At 42.1% G+C, this 25,000-nt stretch overlaps 1 protein-coding gene across 2 annotated transcripts in view; it reads right to left on the bottom strand.

The window, feature by feature from the left end:
* The window catches only part of TOX3 (TOX high mobility group box family member 3), a 196,437-nt gene that overhangs the window by 65,912 nt on the left and 105,525 nt on the right, over positions 1-25,000 (bottom strand). Inside the window, exons 2-3 of one of the 2 annotated variants that reach the window (XM_069639517.1) lie at positions 2,558-2,623; positions 1,043-1,072 (exon numbers count right to left, since the gene is read on the bottom strand). In XM_069639517.1, coding sequence (XP_069495618.1) covers positions 1,043-1,072; positions 2,558-2,623 — 96 coding nt within the window. The remainder of the gene's footprint in view (positions 1-1,042; positions 1,073-2,557; positions 2,624-25,000) is intronic. The other variant, XM_069639519.1, reaches the window with a different exon arrangement.

Here is a 25,000-nt window from a genome sequence, read left to right on the forward strand (position 1 = left end):
AACATATATTCCGCAGCACGCGCGCAAAGTGGTGGTAACAAAGCCCTAGTTGTATCTTCAGATACATACATTGCCTGTGTTTATTTGGCTCTGCCCATATATATATATATATATATATATATATATATATATATATATATATATATATATATATATATATATATATATATATATATATATATATATATGACTTTCATCACTCCACCCCCACCCCTTCATAACTTCATCTCACTGTGCCAAACTGCGGCGTGCCCGCGAAGAGCACGCGGTGCCTGATGAACATAACCTGTGGCTGCTGTCGTTGCTTCTTTGGCACTAATGTGGTCTAGTAACAGATGCAGCAGTAATTTGTGCCTCATTTGCTACCCCATTACTGCTTAATGAAATCTAACATATCACATTAACAACACGGATAAACACTCATTCTTGTTATGTGGTATTTAGCTGTTTTCATTACCGCTGTAATTAACACTTGAACCATTATTTCAATAAATATTTAGGATTCTTAAAAGGCAGATCGAAGCAATCAAGCCACCCAGAGATAAAATAGATAGGTTTTACGTGCTACGTGCCTGCCTGGCTTTGAGAAAGCCATTAAACATCGATACAAGGAAAGCGCGTTTTACAACTGAACCCACGGCCGCGTTTTGGATTTACAATATATTCGGTAGGTTAGCACGCGGAATCTAAATTGAAATAGTTATCTTCAAAGCAGCAGGCATAAGCCGTTACACCCACCCCCGCCTCGCGATGCATATTTTCCGTGTATTGTTCACCCAATCAAAGCTGTACAGCGAAATCAATAGTCATTTCTGTTTGGAAAATGTCAATTTCCTCGTCTCCCTCTGTGGGTGCCCGAGTTTGAAGTCTGATTCTGAGCTGAAGACCCGTTAGACGCATTCTACACAAAAGTGCACTGGGCACCAACTACCCCATCACGTTACATCCTAAACCCCTCAAAGGCCAGAAGTGTGTTAGGGCTTTAGGTTGAATCTTATGAGCGGTTTGACATGAACGAAGGTTTAGAAATATAAAAATATACCTTGAAACAATCCTCAAACCAGGGCTGCTTCTGTGGAGATGAGAAAGACAGAAGAGGAGAGTCAGGATGATGAAATATACATAGACGGCACATGGCAAGTTACAATCCACAATTACATATACTTGATATCATGCATGCACTAGAGCTAGTGTTCGTCAGTGCACAGCTTCAGACTTAGCTCGAAGTAGCAAGCATATTGCAATTATATTGACTGTTTAGTCAGTGTGTCGCTTCTTGAAGTGCTCACACTGTTAACAGCCATCTTCACAGAAATCGTGAAGAAAAAAAAAAGCAAAAGCATTTGTTCCTTTTGATAAAAATGCAAATCTGGAGGACTGTTGTATCAACATCTAACAGCCAATGTCTGACACGGTGAATTATCACAGCTGGAATTAAATTGTCTCTTAACAGCTGCTGGCAGCCTGGCTTTCATCAGCGTTTGATTCAAACGAAGCAAAGAAATTCGACAAAATGGAACATCACGTTGCCCCCGCAGATGGCGAGTGCCTTTCTGATCACAAATAACTCGGGAGCCTCTGCCGAGGTGTAGTCCCTTATTGATGTAGCCTGGTTACCTACGCAGAGACAGGGAGCGAGCGTGCCTGGTACAGTCGGGGTGCGTCACCAAGAGCAGGCTGCCTATATACTGCCCCAAACAGTGAGAATAACATTCTTGTAGATGGAGGCTCATATCAAGAACCGCCATAAGAAAGGCCTGTCACGGTCTGACTCCCAGGTCAAAGTGGTCTGCTTCCTCACCCTTCCTTCTCGCTTGGAAATCATGTATGAACCCAGGCTCGTGAGGAACCTAAACATGTAGTGCGATGGGCAAACACCCGACTCCGCTCCTGTTTTATCCATTAACTACAATATTTCCAGTTGGACGGCATCCACTGCCGAAAGCTGGCGAGCAGCAGAACAGCACAATGGCTCCATCTGGAGCCTTCGCCAACATCAATGCATGTGTCGACAGAATAAATGGCCCGACAGGAGGCATTGTACGAGTGGAGACAATGCAGTGGGTGCCATTTGCCCATGCTCCCCGTCTCTCAAGCTGCAGAATAAATGCCCCCCCACCCCCACGTGAACCACTTGGTGCTCAGCCCCACTCACGAGCAGGTCTTCCACCTAGCTGCATCTTTAACCCCCAACTCATACAAGCAATTGAACTATCTAGGTCATTAGAAAAAAAATGGTTTGCATATGTTTAAACAAAATACCATACGGAAAAGACTGTTCCGTTCGTTGATCATGTTGTCCAGAAGATGCCTCCATTGGCTCTGCAAACAGCATCCTTGTGGGCAACTGAATGGGCTGGCCATGGAGATGCATCAGATTACTCTGTTCTTATGTTTATATAGCGCTTTACACCAAAGCGCTTTACAGCAGAAGAATCTTTACTTTGGTCTAAAAGAAATACAGATATCCCCAGCAATTGAAACAGCCAATGCCTGGCAAGAAAAGCAGAGAGCACAACACACACACACACACACACACGCGCAAAGCTGCACCTACCTCATTTGACACAAGAAACGCGTTGTTTGCATCTGCCATGTTCATGTAGTTGCTATTATTTGCAAACTGAAAGGAGAAAAGAAAATGCGTTACCCAGGACGTACGGAGCAGGATTGCTTTTGGTTCACATTGCAAAGCTGAGATGCCCGCCCCCCCACCCCAAATCAAATAACTGAACATTAAGGCCTGGGCATTTAACAAATCACACAACACGCACGTGGCACAACTCACAACATTCACTCAAAAAAGCAGATTCATGTATAATTGATTGGTTCACAGAGCTTCTGTTTTTACTAACAGATTAGTGGTTTTCAGTGGGCCGACAGACAAGGAGCTGGAAGAGATACAGTGTGGAACGTTCTCACTGCTGAATTTCCTTTGTATAAACTGCACCGTCTACTGCACTGTAAAAACTCCAATGATAATTTATTTCATGATTTAGTGTTTGTTTTTTTCTAATGTAATGTGCCTGTAGTCTTCTGGCAACAGCATATTTTGCCACTCAGGGACACTAAGGGACAGAGGCGTTGCTGGGGGATATAGCTAGCCCTGAGTTTCATCAGTCCCGAAATTAGCTTTTCCAGACCCAACACCCCTGCCGAGGGCTATTGTACCCATTTGCCAGCACCTCAGGAGTGATGGTCATGAAGTCAAATTTTGTTCCCCAACCAAGGGAGAAATATGATCAAGGAAAAATTGCACCTGCTTGTTGTTATTGTCCAACAGAGTACTGTAGCTCTTCATTCAACTCTAATTTTGATACAGTAGAACTCACTCTATACAAATAATAGCCATCAAGCATGAGGCTGTTTTTCAACATTCGTACAGCAATCAACAGGCAGTAGAAAAAATGCAATTAATTGTTAGAGAGAGAATATAGAAGGTGGGTTTTAAACTTTTCTTGAAAAATGCGTAGCTATTGAGAGCAACAGATGGCGAGATTAAGGGAGTTCAAGTGCTTGGGAGCAAATCAAGCAAAGGAACGGAAACATGAAGAAGCACGGGGGGGGGTTAGAGAGTGATAGTAGAAACTGATTCTGGGAACGCAACACATGGGAAGGAGAAAGGAGTGATAGAAGTGAAGAGAGATAGAGAGAAGTGAGACTACGGATACATTTAAAGACAATATTGAGGAAATGGAAAATAATTTGAGATTCAAAAGAAAAATATAGAAAGCATGGAAGGAGGCGTGGGGGGAGAAAAAGACAAGTTGAATAGAGTGGTTCTAGACAGAACTGAGGAGAAGGTGAGAGGCAGGGAGACCAAGGAGGAAAGGCGAGCAGTAATCTATACAAGAAAAGATGAGGGGTAATAAGTTTAATAGCATAAAAAGAAAGACCGGCATAGTGAATATTGAATAAAATATAGCAGGAGGATCAGGTAGTGTTAGAAATATGGAGAGAAAAACAGAGGGGGTGGCCAAAGATGACACCTAGGTTGCAGTACATAAAGATAATGGAAAAGAGGAGGTGGGAAAGGAAAGAGATAGAACAACAATCGGCAATAGCAATCCCATGTCTGGCTGCATTACTATGGCAGATGATGCAGGGGTGTAAAAGAGGGTAAAACACTGGGCACTAAGCATATTACTAGTTGAGCAAAAATGAAGAGAAGCCCGAAAAAAGGGAGCCCAAAAAGAGCAAAGGTATGGAGGTGAAGGGGGTGGAATAAGGAGAGACGCACAACCACGAATATTAGAGGATATGGGGAATGAGGAGCCAAAAGAGCCCTAGACCAGTCCATGGTAGACTAAGCAGAGGAGAATAAAAAAGGCACAACAGGGATCCCAAAACAGGAGCAAAGGGGAGGGCTATGGGGAGCAGAGGAAACCCAGAATCTACCATGCTTGTAGGGAGAGGATAATTGGAAGAACATGTTGGCCTTGTACCACCCATTGACACACAATAACTTGTGTTACTTTTAAGTTGAGGAGGAAACCACCATTTTAGAGGGAACTTTGGCAGATGGCAAGAAAGGCGAGGCAGGAGAAAGGGAAAACCGGTTTAACCATGTGCATACTCCCCTTTACATGGGTGCTGAGGTGCTGGTTCCCTGTCCCGTAATGTTTCAGCAGGCAAAGCTAGATCAGATGGTCCAAACTAAGCCCACTCTGCCGGTTTTCTGCTTCTGGGTGACAGGCACTCACTTTGAGGACACGGATGCTGCAGCGAGTGGAGTTGTAGACCAGAGTCTGGCAGATTGCATGGCCGGTCCCATTCAGTAAAGACTGGAACATATAGGATGGCATTGGTTGAAAGGCATCAAAGAGCAGATCAGGAGTGGTTGGACACCATTACGCCTGGACTGGACTTTGGACAATAAAGCAGTTGACATTTCTAGCCCTGGTGTCCTACTGCAGTGATTAATAAAGATCTTCTATGATATAGTGACATTTCACTTAGCAAATAAGAAAAATTACCTGCATGGCTATTCAGGTTGTCTTAGTGCTTTGCTCTCCTTCCTTCACAACTCTTTGGAACCGTATAATGGCATCCCGACAGCAGATAGAATCAGCTATCGGATCCTCAGAGCAGGTCACACTTATCAAGAAGCACGGTTCAAACCACGTTTTAGCTCACTGTACCTTTTAAAGAGGAGATATAGCCACTTGCAGATCAGTCTGGTACCGCCCCAAAAGGACAGTCCAGTACTGAAATATTGTTATCCTCTGAACAAAAGTACAAACGATAACCCTAGACAAGTGTTTCTGCCTTGGTATCCCTGCGGGGTGAACCTCTGCCTTCCAAGCACTGTGAGCAAGGGGTCTATGTCTAGATTGGCCTATGTAACTTAGAGTAAAAATATGCAACATTCTGGAAGACCATCGACTGAGAATGAACACCGCATAATAGCCAGTTGTATGTGATGGTTCCTACTCAGGAGGGTGAACAACCACAGTTTAGAGCTCTGTACCCTTCATAATTTTGCACATTTTTTAGGTTATTAATCTTCAGAATTTTGGAATGAATGAACTTTAACATTCACCGTGCATTCCCTCAAGACTACGCTACTCCAAGCATCAAGATTAAATTACAATTCAGGGGATCTATCAACAGGAGGAGGTAAAGATGTAGCCCAACCCAGTTGGTGGAAGAGCACTATGTAAGTGAATGGAAATATACCAAAACGTAGCCTCCAGAATTCCTACTGCTTAAAAATCCCGACCCCCCCCGACCCCCACATATATATGTGGGGGGGTATGGGATATAATACAAGTATGGGGAGGCTGTGGGGGGTCTCCTCCCGCATATGTGGTGTAAAGGGGGTTGACAAAAAGTCAGGCTTTTCGGCCGTCTGACTTCTGGGGGTTGCAGTAATCACATAGATACCAAGTGAATTGGTGAACGTCTCCAGAGATTATTATTTTATTTAATGCAGGTATCACCCCCCGCCCCTACTAAGTAGTTTTGGATACCTATAAGACCACCTTAAGGAGAAGATTACCCTCGAAAAAGTAGAGCAGCGTGGAGGAATGTAGGATATGGGTATTAATCAACAGTCCCTTAGACATAAATAAAACTTCAATAATAAGGGTCCTGTCAGAATGTCCAAACAACTGAAATGCCCACCGTCCTGTGTCACAAATCCAACCTATATACCTTACACTTATAAGCTAATAAAGTAACACATTTTCTTGGTCCAGAAGAACGTCTCCCTTCTTCTGGACATCAAAGCAAAGTTCCAAAAGGGTTTTGTAATCTGAGGAAATTACTCCCTTCCCCAGGTTACAGGTCCTTTTTCAAGCACAAAACAAAGTTCTCGTTTAAGACGTTGAAAAGCAGTAATGTTCTCATTTCAAATTTAAAAGATAAAGTTCCAGCTCAAAACATCAACATCCATTATTTCCACATCGTTATTGCTTCACTATTGGGCTCCTGGAGAAGGTCTCCTTTCTCCAGGTATCTTGACACAAAGCCAGGGGGAATGCCTCCCCCTTCCTCTGGCCTTTCTTCACACAGTTCACAATACCCGAGGGACAGTCCTCCTTCCCCTGGCCTTTCTCACTTTAGCTTCAAACACACAATTCTTTAACTTCTCTTTTTTGATTGGGGTTTACTTGGTATCTTCCCTTTACCAAGTACTGCGACGAGGAAGATGACTTGTGCTGTTTGCAGAGTTTGGGTCCCAGACCCTGGTTTCTCTTGCTGTTTGATTTAGCCCACTTTCCTGCCAAGTGGGACCACTGGGAAGACATCTCACTTCCTGGTTTGGGTCCCAGACTCTGGTTCTCTCCTTTGTATGTTCCTCTCCCTTGGCTCACTCTCCTGCCAGGTCTGGATCCAAGGGAGATGCCCCGCTTCTCGTGGGGACCCCCAACCCCTTGTTCTCCCCTTCTTAATTCTGGCAGACCAGGTTCACTATCATGCCAAGTACTGGGACCATGATGAAGATGACGGATGTTGATCTTTGTTATTGAGTACAGGTCCCTAACTTGTCTTTTCTTGGTTTCTTTCTTGGTGTTAGGGAAATTAGCTTTGTTCCAAGGATGGCCTTTCTCTGCCAGATTGGGCCAAGGTATCCCACTGCTCCTGTCTGCCCCTACCAACTGTCCCAGTCACACCTGCACCTGGACGTTTTGGATCTTTTCCGATAGATTTTTGGTCAGTCTTTGGGACTTTTGATTTCAATTTCAGTCAGGCATGGTAATAGCACCATGGTCCACCGCCTGAGTTGTAATGAGGGCCATTGACTTGCTTCCTAAGAGGCCACAACATTAACCCCCACATTTCATTGGCTGGGGTGCTTGAAGAAATTAAGTGGCATCTGCTCTGTAAATCATAGGGAGCTATTGACCTTGGGGGACAGATATATAAAAAAAAATGTAAATTAAGGCTTAGGGTGAACACAACCATTACTTTAATTTAATCTTCAATGGCAGTTCTGTATGGATTCTTGGAAAGAAGGCCTTTTACTACAAAACTAGGGCAAGATATAAGAATGTGTGGTACTATCTACCTATAACTCCTTTGAATTGAAATTTTAAAATATTCAAAACAATTCTCATGGAGAAACTCGAACTAAGAACATTAAGACACTAGTGTGACTGAACTAGACCAGTTCCATGCCTGGTGGTTGGCTCTCCTTGAACACCCACAGTTTGATGGAGTATACCGAGTGGGCATAGTGCAAAGTTGAAGTTCTGGCCATCTCGTTACTTGATGCAGAAAAGGACCTGGGCATTGTGAACTAGAATTACCTTGGGTAGATATGGTTAAGATGGGATGTCCCTCCCAGTGATCTAGGTCTATTCACAATCTATAGGATAGTGCCCATTCCGAATTGATCTTGGGAAGCAACATGCTGGCTCGGGGGAGGGAGGGGTTTAAGGAGTCTGTGAAACCATTTTGCAACCACCCCCCCACTTATTTTCATTCTATTGATTGAATCTTTGGCTATCTGGATTTGAAAGGATGAGGGGGGTCTTGTGTATTTTGCCCCCACCGATTTAAACAATTAAACTTTACCAGGATGTTTTTTTTTCATACACAAAATATTACATTAAAAAAGAACCTTGTACTATTTATAGTCACGTTAAATTCGTAATGTATTTTATAAGGCTCTAGGACGGAGGTAGGTCTTTCACGTGATTAAAAATAGCACATTTGGAGCTCTAGAAACGTTTAGTTGAACTAGTAATGTATTTTATAAGGCTCCAGGGAACTTTCCACATAAAAAACCTCTAAAAACACATAATTAAAAAAAGTTAGGGAACACGTTTACATTTTATTTTAAGCTGAAAGTTTACATTCTAGCAACGAAGAGGCTGTGATTTAAGTCAACATTGAAATCCTCGTTCTAACCAAAATTGCAGTTCATAACGTTCCACTATTTCTCTTCACTTGCATTTTTATGAAGCATCATTAACAACTACCATTCAAAGCCATCCCATAGAGCCAAAGGAAACGTTCGTGAAATGCGTACTGTCCGGTTTGCGAAAGTGCAACTTAATGAACACACCGAAATTTTATAGCAGCCAAAATTGGGATTGGGTCCTCTGTCCCCTTGAGGAAAAGGGAGGCTGAGAACATCATAATCGTAATCCGCAACAATTATAAAGTAAATATACATCATAACTAGGGGTGTGTCAGTATTAGTTTTGACGGTATGTTAAACTTCTTGCCCAATGACAGTATATCATGGTTATCGCAGCATAGCAGGTCGGTTTAACTAATCTTAACAAATATTTTCTATAAGGTCATAAATTGGTCAGATTTATCATCAGGCTACTGGTGCAGATGAACATGTTGCCATCTTAATAACCTGCATGCTACAGATCAATGGAGGCCGATGGTAGTAATAATTTCTCTCTCTCTCTCTCTCCTTCTCTCTCGCTCTCCTTCTCTCTTGCTCTCTCTCTCCTTCTCTCTCGCTCTCTCTCTCTCCTTCTCTCTCTCTCTCTCTCTCCTTCTCTCTCACTCCTTCTCATTACGGACATGTTACCCTATGGTATGGCACTTTGGTATGGCAGCAAGGAATACCCACAGAGCTGAGTGAATTTTGCAGTGTGACTTTTTATATGTAAATTTAATGATGGAAACAGGGAAATCCCCCATTGTCCTATGTTCAGCAAACATTATCCATTATAAATATATGGATCCCAAAGCCACCATCCCAAAGTAAACCCTTTTCCTTCTTGGCACTGTATTTATTCAACCTATTTCTAACATATTGATTTTATGCCAGGCACGTGTGGTTTATGGAATGTCATTAAAAGCTGCTCCAACTGAAACTACTTGGCAGACTGCGCAGCACTTGCTTACTGCAGCCTTTCCAAATCAGACTGATTAGCACACTTAACGGTATAAACAGTATACCGGTATAAACAATGTGACGGTTATTATTGTTCAATTAAGTGGTTCACGGTATCTTTAACAGTATACCGTTACATCCCTAATCATAACACTCAGATTTGCAGTTGTAGGTTGGGCTCGGAGCCCCAACATTTCAGGTACCACCCACATACAGCAACTGGTTGTGCCAGAGAGACCTATAGGGAATCGGATAAACAGAAAGGCTGGTCAATCAATGAGAGCAATAGCTTCTTTTTTAGTAAGATGCATAACTCTGGATTTAAAACCCCACATTTTATAAGTATGATCCGTACTGGAATACCGTGGGATTGGATAGGTGTTGGCAAGAAGTGGGATGGCAGGTTTTGAGAGTTGAAATGTGTCGGTGAGTGAGGGGAGCTTTTAAAAGGCAGTAGTCCATAATTTATGTTGTTGGCATTCCCGGTTTTTCTTCTTGAAAATCTGGTCACCCTTTCGAAAATGGCACGGAAGTCGCTGATTGATCGAAGTCTGGTGAAAGTCATCATTTATTTTATTTGTCATTAATAAAGCTATTAATGCGGGACTCCTCCAACTTCAAAGTGCGAGACCTGGTATCAAACCCATGTTGTATGGTATGATCTGGTTTCCCAGGCAAATTAACCCATCACATAATATAATCATTTTTCAGTGGAATACTTTGGTACACTTTTGCAGTTCTTTGCAGCACCCATTAGCATTGACCTGCCAACGATGGGGATCGGAGAGGCGCCATGAGGTGTCAATGGACTTGTATATAGTGGGGTGTGGTAAATGGTGAAGTTACGGCTGACCATCTAGGATATTGCAGCATGAAATTTAATGTTTTGCAGCATAAAAAAAAATTTAATTGTGCATCACTAAATATTTTTTGCGGCATATGTGAAACACATTTTACTTGCCTGGAGGCCAGGTGTGGTTACTAGCAGCTTTTGTATGTTGCTCTGGTAAAGCATAATAGAAAGTGTCTTTGTTTGAAGTCCACGCCAATGATAAAATATGAACTTTATTTGTAGTTATCACTTGTAACCGTGTAAATCTGGCCCTTCCTTGAGGTTTCAGACAGGCAGTAGTGAATCCAGGATTTGGGAGGTTGGATTTCCTGACATTCCATCAGAGACAGTCCACGAGAAAATAGATTATATAAAGCACTGTTAATTGTTACACTTGCATCCCTCCTCTCACTCTTTCTCATACTATGCCTCTTTCTCTCTCTTTCACACTGACTCCATCCGTTTGTCAGGCTATGTTGCCATTCTCTCCCCTTTCGTCTTCATCTTCTCTACTTTGCCTTCTTCCCTCGCTCTCTCAATGTTGTGTGCCTTCGCTTGGTTTCTATCCGCTTTCTTTGACCCTTCACGATTCCTCTTTGTCTGGCTCGCTCTTATGCACTTTGCCCTTTTCTCTCGTGTTCACCCTCTCACTAGTGCTCCGTCCATCTAGTAATTCTCCTTTTCTTCTTAACCCCCTTTACTCCTGGTGTCCATCATCTTCCGTTTCTCCTCTCTCCTCTGACACGTTTCTCGCTCTCATTTCTATTACGGTGTCACATCCCCCCCACCATCTTTTTTTGTTTCCTCTTAAACACCCAACTTTCCCAAAGCTCACTTTTAGCGTATTCCATTCAGCTTCTTCTGTGTTTTTTTCTCGCTTTTCCCCCCTCTTCCCTTATCACCATTTCCTATTCTTCATAATCCCCCAGCCTTAAACCCTTTTTATTTTCATTGACTTTGTCCGCCTTCACTTATCTTTAGCTAAACGCTTTGCATTTTAGAGATAATAATAATTTGGCATTTATATAGTGCTACGAACCCTCCGGTATCTGAGCGCTGCTTATTATTACCCACGGTGTGTGGTGCTCATTTATTGACCTCGGAAGGATGAAAGGCGGAGTTTGGCCCCGCCGGGATTCGAACCTGCGTACCGATGTCAAAGCGAGCTCTCTACTCACTTTGCCATTTGACCGGATTATGAAAACTAATACCCTTAACTTTGCAGTGACAGTTAAATGACAAGTTATGGACGATCTGTACTTCATCACTTCATCCATATGCTCTTCTAAGCGTCATAGGAGACATTAGAGGATGTGCTCTGAGCTCAAATATGCAATGCGTTTGGCTAAGAAAAGGAAATATGGAAAAGGACAGGGTTATTAAAACCATGCAGCAGGATGTCAAATCCATCACCTTAGAAGCTGCTCACACAGGGCAGAGGGCATCCATGAGCTGGATTGTTATCAGCAGCCCAGAGTTAAACATGGGTTTGGCTTTGCGGGCCTTTTCATGTTTACAGCAGCAATTGCGGCAGATTTTGCGCATCGAAAAAACGCTATAAGCAGTATGGTCTAAGGGGAGCAACAGAAGACCACTTTAGGAACGTTAGGGCAATATGGCCACTAGGAGTACACACATGTACTATAGTAACAAGTCCAATTTAAAAAAGGTACATTACTTTGCAACACACTCGCCACCAAATTTCAGTTCAGAATGATTAAAGATGTATAAAGAAAAGGTTAATGCCTCATTAACCTAATCAAATGCAATTGGTTACCAACAGAATAAGGTGCTCTCCTTACTAAGTGTAGACACTTGGAGCATCCCGGTAACATGTACAAATGACCTTGAAGGCACATTTAAGTCTTGAGGAGTTTTTGCTGGTTTGAAACAAGGTTTCTAATGTATAAAATAAAGTGATCCCACAGATGAAGAATGCAATACCTGCAACATTCACATAAAACCGTCAATTTTCTTCTACTCTTTTATCTCCCTATTCAACAAACACATGAGCCGGGAGGAAAGCTCAGGGGCAATGTGCTCAAGGCGACTCAGAGTAGCACAGGTTCGATCCCCGAACCTCTGGGTATTAAGCGTGTTATAAACAACCAATTACAAGTCTTCCAACAACAATGTTTCAAGAATACAATTGTCAATTCAGAGCTGTTTGAAAACAAGTACCAACAAGGGACAACAATGATGATTTTAAGGATCTAAACTATTTTACAAATACATTAATCAAGTGAAATAAATCAAACAGAAACCATGTTCTACTCGATAGTTAGCATGTGGATGTAATTACTGAAGGACTACAGCTAATCAGTTGTGAACTGTATCCATTAATTAGTATTTGCAGCAGAGAAAGGAGCAAAACTCCATGTGTTAACACTGCTGTGTACAATGAGTGAAGGAACACAGACCCCCAGCATTTAAGCTAGCAGGTGGTGTTAGTCGAGCAAGCAATTTTAAAAACACCTTACCTGATGTTTCACAATTACAACTACATCTTACTTTTTCTGTGCACCCTTTCAATCTCTATCAAGCTACAGTTAATGGCATTTACCTAACCATATGCTGCTATATGCTTCTATTAACTGAGGCAGACCTAAAATAGAAAAATATCTAAAGGCGAGTGCAACACGATTGAATATGTTTAACAGGTTTGTGTCTAGCTTGAGACCTTCAATCCTTGATATGCTGTGCCTCCCGGGTTTGTCCACGTGTCATGCAATTGACGGTATTCCATGAAATGGTGATAAGTAAGAGCATGTTGTCAATATATGGTTGACAGAGGCAGGCAAGTTGATCACATATAGATCACTGCAAATTCTGCAAAAAACGGCTGTCCAAGGTAGCTTAGTTTTTTGTGTATATTGGCTGGTTGTGCTGCAATGACTGTTGTACTCTACATGCATTTTTTAGCACCACCACATAGATGAAGTTATTTATGCAGTCTATGTGCTTTGACAAGTTCCAGTGGGGATTAGAGTCCTTTTCAGCATATTAACAGGTGGAAAACAATGTGGAACTGGTGCGTCCGAAAGGCTGGAGGTGTGTTGTACAAAGGAGGACAGTGGAAATCAAAGTCTTAGACATTGAATAAAGAGATGGGGCTTCAGATAGCAGTTTTTGTACCCTACTGATTGTATGTCAAACATAAAGATTGTCCTTCATAATATTCCCTGAAAAGGAGCCAAATGCCTGACCTTACCATGCAGATAAACTTTTTCATATTTTCTTTAGGGTGGGATCTTCAAACCCGCATATCCCCCCCCCACCGACTAGCCCCCCCCTTCTACCCATCCTCTGTCTTTCCTTTTAACACCTGTTTTTTTCCCTTTTTTCCTTCTATCACTTGTGAATCTTACTGCAAACCAACGTACGTCAAAGCTGGAGCTTTACGGAAGGGGTATTATCGGGCACCCCAGTACTTCATGTTAAGATGTGCCCTGAGCACATGGAGTTAAGCAATGAAGCGTGTGTTGGAGTTACTTTTATAAAAATCAGCAATGCCACAGGCAATGCCATATGTGGCAAGCCAATATTGCTTGGTGGACTGAAATAGCAAGAGATGAGCAGGCATATGGAGTTTTGCAGACAGCTCCACCAATAGGCTGAGCGGTTAATGCACCCTGAAAGTAAACACCATACAACGATACTGGGTTCATTATATTTCGGCATTTCCTCCATGAATGGAAGTCAGTTGCTATGCTTGGGGAGGGTAAATACTTACAATTTGAATTGATACATTATTTGTATTAATCAAGTTTGACATCGTCGCAGCAAGTAAATCAATCCACTCACTGAGCTAGGTCAGGGATTACAGTAGAAAACATAGTAAGGTGGGTGGTCTGCGTGTTTGTTCTTCAAGTCTCTCCGGCTATGTTTGAACGTGCAACAGTTGCTTTCTTGTGTTGCCAGGCAACCGGGCAATTTTGAAGCTGGAAACCATTTTGGTCACAGACACTATTGTTCGGAGCTTTGAATGAAAAAAATGCACAAGGCGGAGCATAACAGATGTACACAGAAGATTAAATTACTTCCGACATCTATAAGTGCAAGCTACCATTCTGCTGGCATCATCAACTGTAATGTACCATCTGTATGCAAACACCCTCTCTCACGCAACCACACACACACACGCAACCACACACACACACACATATCCAAATCTTAAGCTAAAAAGGGTCATGGTCTCAACACTTATTCATTGCACAAATGGAATATGCACAATGCACTGAAGGGGATGTGATATTGGAATATCACATGCAGCACACACATATTGGACTTTGATATTTAGACTTTGGGACTACTTCTCAAAACATGTACAAAGTAACTCCGATCAAAATTGGCAGGAGCCATTTAGCGCCTACTTGTCGCCCAGAAGTGCCTTGTTTATAGTGAAACAAACACAAAGTTTGAGTGATTTTTTGATTCCAGGTCAACTGGTGCCTTACAAATGTACCTATGTGATATTCAATCTATGTATTTGCGAATGTGTGTAAAGATGCATTAGGAAAACACTAGCTAATTTAAAAGCATAATATGTCATATGTAATGGACACAAATGTATGGTTTGCATTTCATGTGGAAGTTATATTTAAAGCATGCTATATACTGGCTTTTCATTTCCCAGAAGAAGCTCCTGCTCTCTGGGTAATGCTGAAAAGCCTAGAGCTATTTCTAGCTCCAATGTAAAAAACAGAAATATGCCTATTTTGGTCTTTAGTCTTATTTCAGCTGGGGGGGACTTTCTAACACTTCCTCATTTCCTTCAGCCACATCATGCAGCTTGGAAGCCTTCTCCACATCCCTGTCGGCAGAGCCTTACCTCCATCCTGTGATCCTGGGAGCCTGAACAAGAGGACTGTCCTATTCCTCATTTATATCGGTTTCCAGTTGGACCTGCCTGCAGGTTATTTTGGAAATATAAACAACTTCCCTCGGGCATCCACTTGCCCTGGCAGACAGAGCTAAGCATAGTGGTCTATATTATTTTCTTTCTGTGCTTCCAGTTTTCTGCAAATGTGACACAAACGCAGCACACAAACAAAATACAAATCAATCTCTAGCACAGCACTACACAACAACAACTGTTTAAATACACTTGCATCCTCCTCATCTGCCACTCTGCACCAACATACAGTTATGAAACCAAAGACCTCATAACCACACTTTCTCCAGACATGGTGTTTCTCACATATAGTCATGACTAAAACTACACCTCACACCTATAATCCCCGACACGGTCCACCCTGCACTTCCTTATTGACCATTGGGAATAGCCAAACCACACAGGTAACGGCATTGCTATCATTTACAAAGATTCACACACATTTAACAACCCCACTCCCTCCCACCATGCAGACAATTTGAACTGCACTGCCTCAGCTGCTCTCCTGCATCACGCCCATTCCCCAAATTCATCCCCTTCTTGTCCCACTCGCCCAACACAAACCAAACGTCCCTACTGAATAATCTGACTTCACTACGAGCAACAGCCCCCTGCACAAACTTCTACATGGTCAATTTCAACACTGGTAGGTCCCACCCAGACAACACATTGAACAGAATCCTCATTCCACTCTGCCCGTACTGCCTAACTCAACACATCACCTTCCCCGCACACATCTGTTAACACCATGTTAACCTCAGGTTTGCTGCAAAAACTATGGTTTCTGTTCTAAATGGAACCTGTATACAGTGGTCAGGCCACTTTGTCATCACCTTCTTACTGTCTCTGACACAAAGCATCCCCCACTTTCCCCGATATCCCCCACCACCCGGCCAAACAAATCAAGACTACAAATGCATCTCATACCACTGATCCCTGCTCCCCTTACACCCACACCACTTCATTTCTCAGCCATAATACCACAATCAAGCCCTCAACAGAGGCACCCTTCAAAGATTGACATTGCAGATACATGTTGGCCACATGCAGAACCAACTCTGGCCACTGTCCTCCATCAAGTCACTCTTCAAACCACCCCCGTGCCCCACCATGCAACCATCCACCATAGTATAAAACTTCCACATAGCCTACTTCAACTCAAAAATACACAAGACAAGCCCTCTTCTCCAGGCCCTCCCTCACCCCCAGACTTCCAAGTCCTCCAACACAAGGGACAAATCCCAACCCAAATACATCATTGTCACCCTCAGAGCCAAAACAAAACCAACACACTTTCTGGATGACACATGCCCAGCTCAAGCTGTTTCAAACTGCATCACCACCCTAACTTAACCACATTACCCGGAGCCTCAATGAACTGCACTCGGTCGTAACTCCAAGGACCTCTCTTCAAGGCTGTCACCAAAAAGTCCTCAAGCTACTTCACTGAGAAGCTCAGCCTCTAAGGAGGCCTACGATTCACCAGAAACCAGACCATGTGCAGACTTGAACTCCACTGGTGCAGGAAGGAATGAATTGGAAGACGGGGCTCCTCAGTCTATACCCCAGAATATGGAACCTCCTTCCAGTCAACACCAGACTCACCCCCTCTCCTCCATTAAAGCAAGTAGCTCAAGAGCCTACTCTTCAAGGAATAGCTCCACCCCAACACCGAGGGATACACTCACCCCACCAGTTTCCTCCATGGATTGCTTGGAGATTTATGGCTGCTATATTGACGTCCCTTTTTGATAGCTCCCTTGCACTGCTTTCCTCACCATGTTCTTCCTCACCATGTTCTTTTGCCTATGATTTGTAGAGGAAGAAGAAGGAGAAGGAGGAAAGAAGAGGAGGAGAAAGATGAAGAAAAAGGAGGCAGAAGAGAAGGAGTATTTGTTTACCACACTCTGCAAAGTTGGACTATTTTGGCATCTTGTTATATGTGTTTTTCAAGGTTGGTGTGCTCAGAAGTGAGCATAGCAAATGCATTACTTCAAGTGACTTTTCCTGAGAATATATTACACAGAAAGGACATTTAAATGTAATGTAATCCCTAACGATCATTTAATAATCAACTATTTATCCCTCATGAACAACGTTCTGATTTGGGGTTGGGGATGTTTACACTGTACTAGTTGTCATAAACATTTCCTTCCTATGTGTATGTACTTTTGACAAGGATCTGCAAATTTGCAGCTCTCCATACATTTTGGACAATGAGTGCCATGAACCCTCACCATTGACTTTGCTAAGGCTGATGGGAGTTGTAGTTCAAAGCATGAAATAAATGGGGCTTTGGGTAGGGCTAAGCTTTTAATTTGTGTAAATTGGCTTACAAACGTGGCTACTTTCAATAATCCTAAAAAAAAAAAAAAAAAATTTAAATAAAGAAGACAACTCTGGCCAAAACAGGCCAGGTCACAAAGTCGTTATCTGCCCCTAAATCATAGTTGAGCCAGGAAAATGTCTTACATTAGGTTATGCTGATATATTTGTATACAGCACCAAATCACAGAGGTAGTCATTTAAGAGTGCCTAGGCTTGTCCATGGAGTGGCACACTGGGCCTCCTCCAGTTGTTCCAGGCCTTAGTTTGCTGGAGGAAAGCAAATGATTGAGGGGAAGACGAGAGTATGGGGAAGTGGACAATAGGTGCTACAAATAATGTGAGGATGTGATGTGCCAGCGGAAGAATGCTTTGTGATAGCACGGATGCAGTTCAGTCCTATTAGGTGGACTTCAGTTCTGCAAAAATGAGGACGTGGATAAGAGCTGCGATAATGGAGTTGTGCTTCGGGGGCCGGTTAGGCAAATTATAAGTTTGTAGGCCATATAATGGTGGGTTCATGGGGGACTGGACAGTGTGCTTGGCTAATACTGGAGGTTTTGTTGCTAATTTGCCTGGCATACCTTGCACCCCGAGTCAAACTCCAGAATGTTGTGACTGACGTTGTAGCAATGAAAAGACTATGTAAATGTGAACGTTGTTGGTAACAGATGTTAAGGGACAGGAGAGGTCAATTGAGTACAGTAAGATTGAAAATGCTTGGCACCTTGTTATCAAAAAGGTTACTATTAAGAATGTGTTCCATGTAATGTCAGGCTAGTATAGACTGTGCCTTATTTTTGAGTAGCCCATCAGAGGACAGTAACATATGGCCATCTAGATTGAGAAAACATCGCATGTGCTCCTTGTGCCGGCTGTGTTCCATAAACTGTAAAAGGCAAAGGGAGATGTCCAACAAACAGGGCAGGCTAGAAGAGCAGGACCAGGTGGCTGTGCTTCTTTATGCAGCGAGTCTGGCATCCTGTTCTGTTATTATGCTTTGAATGTCACCCTAAGGTTATGACATGTTGTGCTGCTTATACAGCACCTCATAGGGTTGAGGAGCAGGGCAGGAATCATTCAGGGTGCAAGCCAACAAGCTGAAGAACTGTCCCGAGGAACAGCACAGAGGAGAACCTAAGCTAACGCGACAGCCAAGGCAGAATATGGGAATGAAACAGAAATGAATATGCTCCAAAATGGACTCACAGGCAATAGAAATGCTAGCAAGTACACTTTGAAAAGGTTTTAATAAAAACATCAGGAGTGGTTGCATGTCCCTAAAAAAATAAAAAAATGTTTTTAAAAAGCACTTTGTGGCATACAAGGTCTTTGCTACACCAAATCACTAGAGCAGTAGTCTCGGGTAGTCTCGGGTCGCCTGGATGTGTCCTTTCATGCAAAACATTCAAGGACATGAACACTGTTTGGCTATGCAGTTAGCCCGGGCATGATTATTATTTCATTTTTAAAGCGCTCACACAGCCCACGGGCATCGAGGCGCTGTTACAGGAATAGTATTTATTTTTTAAATTGCGTAATTGTTTCTTTTGTCTTAGTTGCATTATTTATAACGTGCTTAAACACGCAGGGGTTTCTAAGCGCAGACCGAACCTGTGTTGCTTCATGTTGTCTCGCTTCCAAGGCGCGCCACGTTGCCGCTGAGCTATCCTTCCGGGACAAAGCATGCTCAAGAAATGTTGAAAGCATGCTCGAGAAAAAAAACAAAAAACAGGTGTGCAAAACCCTTCTATTTATACCGATAGGCCACGAACAGCCATGTACAGCCACGTTTTATAGACAAGGAAAATTGAAAGGCGTTATGGGCACTTTTGAGAAAGCCACCTCTGGCAGCAAAGCCCCGTACCAGGCATCTGAGGTTCTTTAGGCTTGGCTATGGACGTTGGGACAGTAGTACGAGAGGCAGGACTCATGTGCAGGATTGGCTCTTCTGAGAGTTAATCTGTATAATATACAGCATCATATATCCGTCTAAATCTGGGCTGCTGTTACCATTTCCTGTGATTAGAGGGTAGCATGCAAAAGCACGTCTTCATAACTGCACACTGTTCAGAAAGGAGGGTAGCTGCAAAATGTATGCCTGCTAAAGTAACTTCCAGGTCTATAACTCACATATCCATATTGTACGCTGAAAGTGCACTTTAAGCGCATGCACATTCCTCAAGCGTTATGAAAAGTGGATTTACCAGCAGAGTGTCAAGGGCGTGTGCAAGCATAGTTAATTCCTAGTGTGTGAAATAATCACAAAGTAGAAAATCCCAAAGCAAGCTAGCAGAGTGGCAATGTACTCCTGGGTGGGGAAAACAGTTTTTAATATGTGAACATTATTGAGTAGGGTCGTTTAATCCAATTTCGCGAACATTTTGTGTCTGCATTTACAAATTAGGTCTCTTCCCCCTTTGCACTTGGACATGTGTAAATGCAATGTTCAGCTTTGCGGCAGGCCTTGTTAGAAAAGATTTGTTTGTGAATCACAGTATCAAGCAATTTAGAAAATGTTAAATTTGCTTGCATGATCTGCAGACACGAACGTGAATCAGCATTCAGGTGTGCTTTTTGCATGTGCAAAAATTATGCATGCCATCATTTCCTTGGTCACTTTTCTGTCCTTGCAAACAAGGGGCAGAATACAGGAATGTATGCACAATCTTGCACGGAGTTAGCACAAACGCAAAAACTGTCTTATTGCAACAAAAAGAAAATATATGCTTTCAATGCATTTTAGACAAATGCAAAGTTTTCTCTAGTGCGGATACCATTCCTTATTAGCATTAAAGCAAACGTAGCTTGGTTGCAAATCTATTGAAGAGAAGATGTTATCATCCTATGGCAAATATTGCCGCCCTGTCAATACCATGCAAAACTGCACTTGTGCAAAATGCCTATACTGCACATTTTCTGAATGACACTTGAAACATTTTAAGAAATTGGAGCTCATATATCACTAACACATAATAGGCAATATTAATTATGATCACACTATTATGAAAAGATATACATAGCAAATCTACTAGAGTCTAATTGGTGTCTAAATAATGTTTTTGTTGAGATTTATTTTCCTTCCTGATCAACAACTAAGCACCCTACGCATATTCAACATCTGATATAGAGAGCAATTAAGAAAGCACATTGTCTTATGCAGAAGCAAAATAATCATTTTCACAGCCTGTCTGATTAAATAGATGCCAAATTAAATTAAGAGAGATTGCTAAATCGCGTCAGTTGGTGGAGAGTCATGCATAAAGTGGGACAGACTGGACAATAAAATGACTGTAATTAAACAATGAGAAGCTGGACAAACCCAGCAGCTGACTGATTAGCGCAAACAACAGAAAATGTGCTCAAATCATTTTGGCAGGCTGAGAAGAGGGTACTTTTAGGTTTAATTCACAGACATTATGGCACCCATCATACATGGAACATATTTCCAGCTATTCAATCTGCAATTAGACCAGCTACATAGCACAACGTCTCCAATGTTCTAAAGAGATGTTATTCAACACCAAGGTTTTGGTTTTGGATGCCAAACATGTACAAGTTTCTGGATGGTGTTACTCTCAAGATCATAAGATCATACTCTCTAATCATGAGGATATTGGAACTGTGCACAATGTTAACAACGTTTTGTAATTAAACTTTTGCAAATCTCTAGTGATTGCTTCTAGTTTTGGAAACGAACAATTGAAAATCAAACGGTGCATGCGCGGAGGCACTGCTATAGGCAATGTGTAGGACGATATGCCTGGACACGACGAAAATAACCAAAAAGGTTAAAATGACAGAGGCCAGAGAAAAAAGAGCCACTGCATTTGGACAGGATTTAAAAAAAAAATGCACGGATCATCAGGTGTACAACAACATGACCTCACTAAACTATTCCTACTCCCTAAAAGAAAAAGAAAAACTACATAGAAAACATTTCACTGTACGAAAGAAAACGGTATATATTCTTCAACGTAAAGAGAAAAAGAAACAATTCTTAACCAAATGGACGGGGCAAATCATAATAAACTAGACCCCCTAGCTGACTGAAGGATACAACCATCACCAACAAAAAAAAGGCAGAAAACATACTTCTCAGACAAGTCCCAATAGACAAGTTATGCCATGATCGGGCTAAACTTAAACCATCATACTGAAAAAAAGGTAAGGTGTCAAGAAACAATGCAGAGAAAAACAACACCTTCAGCCACAATGAAGTGTACAAAAGCCAATCGATATCATTCCAAATGAGTACGAACAAAAAAAGGTCATCACAAGAACCCTTGTCCATTAACTAACGTAAAATAAAGAAAACCATTGAAAATCAGAAAAAACGGAACATGGACGCAGCCTGAATCCCTGAAACTGACAATACAGATGGTGCAGGAATAAAAATAGAGCAAACCACCACGTGGGCAAAGCCAGAGCAAAAGTCATTTTCTACACATCCATTCTGAAATGAAATTAAATGCAATAGTAGTTGTTATGTCCTCCACAAAATTCCCTAAAACATAAAATTCTCAAGAAATACACCCACCACATAAAAGTAGGGGCAGCCACGATAAGAAAGAGTTTAAAACATACATTTGCAACAGTTGTCAACCCAGTCATCTCCCACCTAAGCAAAAAATACAAAAAATAATAACTCCTATCCAGCCCACTCGTAGACTAGTAATCTGCTGTCTGCGTGACCATGCCCTATTTAGATAAGAACCCAGAGCAGAAGCTACTCTCCTCAGGACACATCACTAAAAAGGTGAGAGCTGGTCTGCAATGTCTAAGACCACTGTCCACGAGCATACAAGTTATACCCTTCTCAAACGGGACAAAACAAGATAAATGGCCCAAATGTTCTCCTGCCCCGCAAATGCACTGTTGGCTCAATAAACTATCCATCTGCAGGTGTGTACTGCTAAGGGCAGGACATCAAACCTAGCTCTAGTGAGCAAGGTCAGTTGTTGGTGGTTACCCACAAAGGTAAAGTGCCCCCCATGGACTAAGGGGGAGATGGAATTGCACTGGTGTGCTAGCCATCATTTCGTTTTCCCTGATGTCTGCAAGGAACTGGTCAATTTTAAGCTTCAGGGTTCTTTTAGGGATGTTAGCCAGCTGTACAGTGTCCATAAAACAGGGACCTAGTAGGTACTAGCAAATCAATGTTTCCCCGGCTACTAAATGCCAACACATTCTCTATCAGATCACTTGATAACCTATTCCCCATTTCAGTCCATATATTATGCCCCAAAAAAAAAAAAAGAAATTGTGTCTTGAGTAGGTCAGGTCCGTTAGATAGGGCTGCCCAATCTCCAAATGGGGTAAGTAGTTCGAAGGAGACTGGGGGACAGCTAGAAGCTTTCCTTCAGGCCTGTGTGACCCCATCTCGCAAACATGTGCCCCCACTGCCACAGCTTTCCCTTGTATATAGTCAGCATGTGGGGAGGAATGCCCCAGGTTATTGGCAAATCTGAATATGCCTCCTGTGCCCAGTCTCATATTGGTCACTAGTTTCAATAGATGGTCTGCCCGACTTAATCATTGAATCCCAACCCTCGGTAATCACAAAGCTCTTGCATACCTCGATCATCTGCCCATCTAGATGGATCCGAAGCAGCAACCTTGATTTCCCAATACGACACATCAGGTTACTTTTTTTCTCCATTTGCTTTAATGCCCCGTCCCCCATAAATCCATTGCCATTCATCAGCATCTGCAGTGACCTAGGTGTGGTCGCAATTAGAACCATGTAATCCGCAGAAGTACCAGACGTCTTCTCCCTTTACATCTTGGTACATCTGCCTGAAGAGTGAGCAGGACTCTTTGAGGGAGTTAGTCTATACCATTAAATAAAAGTGGGCACCAAGACACACCATTGGCATACCCCTTTTCCCACATTGAGTTCCCGATTTAGTTCACCTGCACTACCATAACATAATCCTTATAGGGATTATAATCGCCCCAGGCCCTGCAACATTGTCCAAGGAAGTTCCGGTCCATGTGGTCAAAGGCTGAACACAGCTAAATAAAGGCCACGTAGACGAACAGCATTGTCTTGAGTATCAAAAATACAATTTGCCATCATTTGTGATGTTAAACAACGATTGTGACAAAGCATTCCACAAACGAAATTCTTCATAATTGCCTGAAATCATAAAACACACATGAACATCAAATTAAAAAAAGCAACATCTTAATAATTTACATCACCTCTCAATATAGCCCCATATCAACTTTTAAAATTCCTTGGATGTAGAATTATTTGTTTTCCACAGAAAATTGTGAACTTCCGATCATAAGCATCGGTTTGAATAGAACACTGCCAAACATACACAAACTCATATTTAGCTCAGTACAAAAGGACTAGAATACAGAAATATCATAGAAAACATGGCTACTGAGAAATCCTAGGCTACACCACCAAAACCACATGAGACGCAACCAACCCCAAGCTAAACCCAGATGCCAATTTACTCCCTGGTCCTCACCTAATCACCCAACTAGAATTGAGGCTAACTAGAATAGGAGGTAGGAGTTGTAAGTGCTATACCACAATGGTTAACACCAAGTCTTAAGAGGTGCTATTCATGTGGCAATTGTTTAAGGACCTAACAATGCCTTATCAAGTTTCCTAGGTACATTAGCATTTTGAAATGTCACTTTGTTTAATCCACGCAATAGTTTACTGCATAAAACGGTACTATGTTGTGATTTATTATCTCTCGTTTAATCGGTACTAGTACGTGGTTCTCTAGATGCCCATTCATTAGGATTTGCGTGTTAGTTGATGTCAAGTTATGACATATGTGATTGTTTTCAAATAAGGTCAATGCAATTATACTGCACAGGTAATCCCCCCCAATGTCCATAGGTGACACTCCGTAAGGAAGCGGTATCCCTGAATACTTCTTCCTTTAGCTGCATGTTTCATTTTTAAATTTAACAGCATCCCCAGCAATTTAATTTAATTTTCTCCATCAGGATCCAATTATTTTGCTGCCATGAGAAGAGAAGGAGTGGAAATGCAGATTTTGTCGTAATGATGCAGTACCAGTCATTCAGAAACAGCTAATTATTAGTGTTTCTGCATACTTCACTTGTCAGATGGCAATGATCTTAGATGCCAACACAATGGTATTGTTGATGCATTTGCAGATTGTCATAGGCTTCCACAAGGAGTAAACATAATTTACATAAACGTTCAATAGTGCTGAATGAATTCTGGCACCAAAGAGGTTGATTAGGTTGACCCCAAAAACATAGATTAATTGCCACAGTATCAAAGAACACAATGCTTTGTACTTTTGGGGGAATTCTGGCTACCATCAACCCTCCTCGCAGACTCTGGTATCGCTGATCCAGCAAAGGAGCGTACCTGCTCTTTTTTTGTTGATCTGTTCCGACCTAGACTGATACTCTCTTCATAGGTTCCAGAAAGGATCCTGCTTGAGTTTAGGGTCCACCATATTTCAAGTTATGCACTTCTTTTCAACCTCTAGGTTTTCCTCTTTGGCTAGGCTTGGAGCATTTAGGGCAACTTAACTTAAGCAGACGAAATGCTGATTTTCAGGCTTGATGCAAATAGTTTTTCTAGTTGCAATCAATTTTAGAATTGTTCCATCAATGGGTGATCACTAGACGTTTT

This window comes from Ambystoma mexicanum, chromosome 1q (assembly GCF_040938575.1).
Source record: "Ambystoma mexicanum isolate Mex_15411 chromosome 1q, UKY_AmexF1_1, whole genome shotgun sequence".
NCBI classification, from domain to species: domain Eukaryota; kingdom Metazoa; phylum Chordata; class Amphibia; order Caudata; family Ambystomatidae; genus Ambystoma; species Ambystoma mexicanum.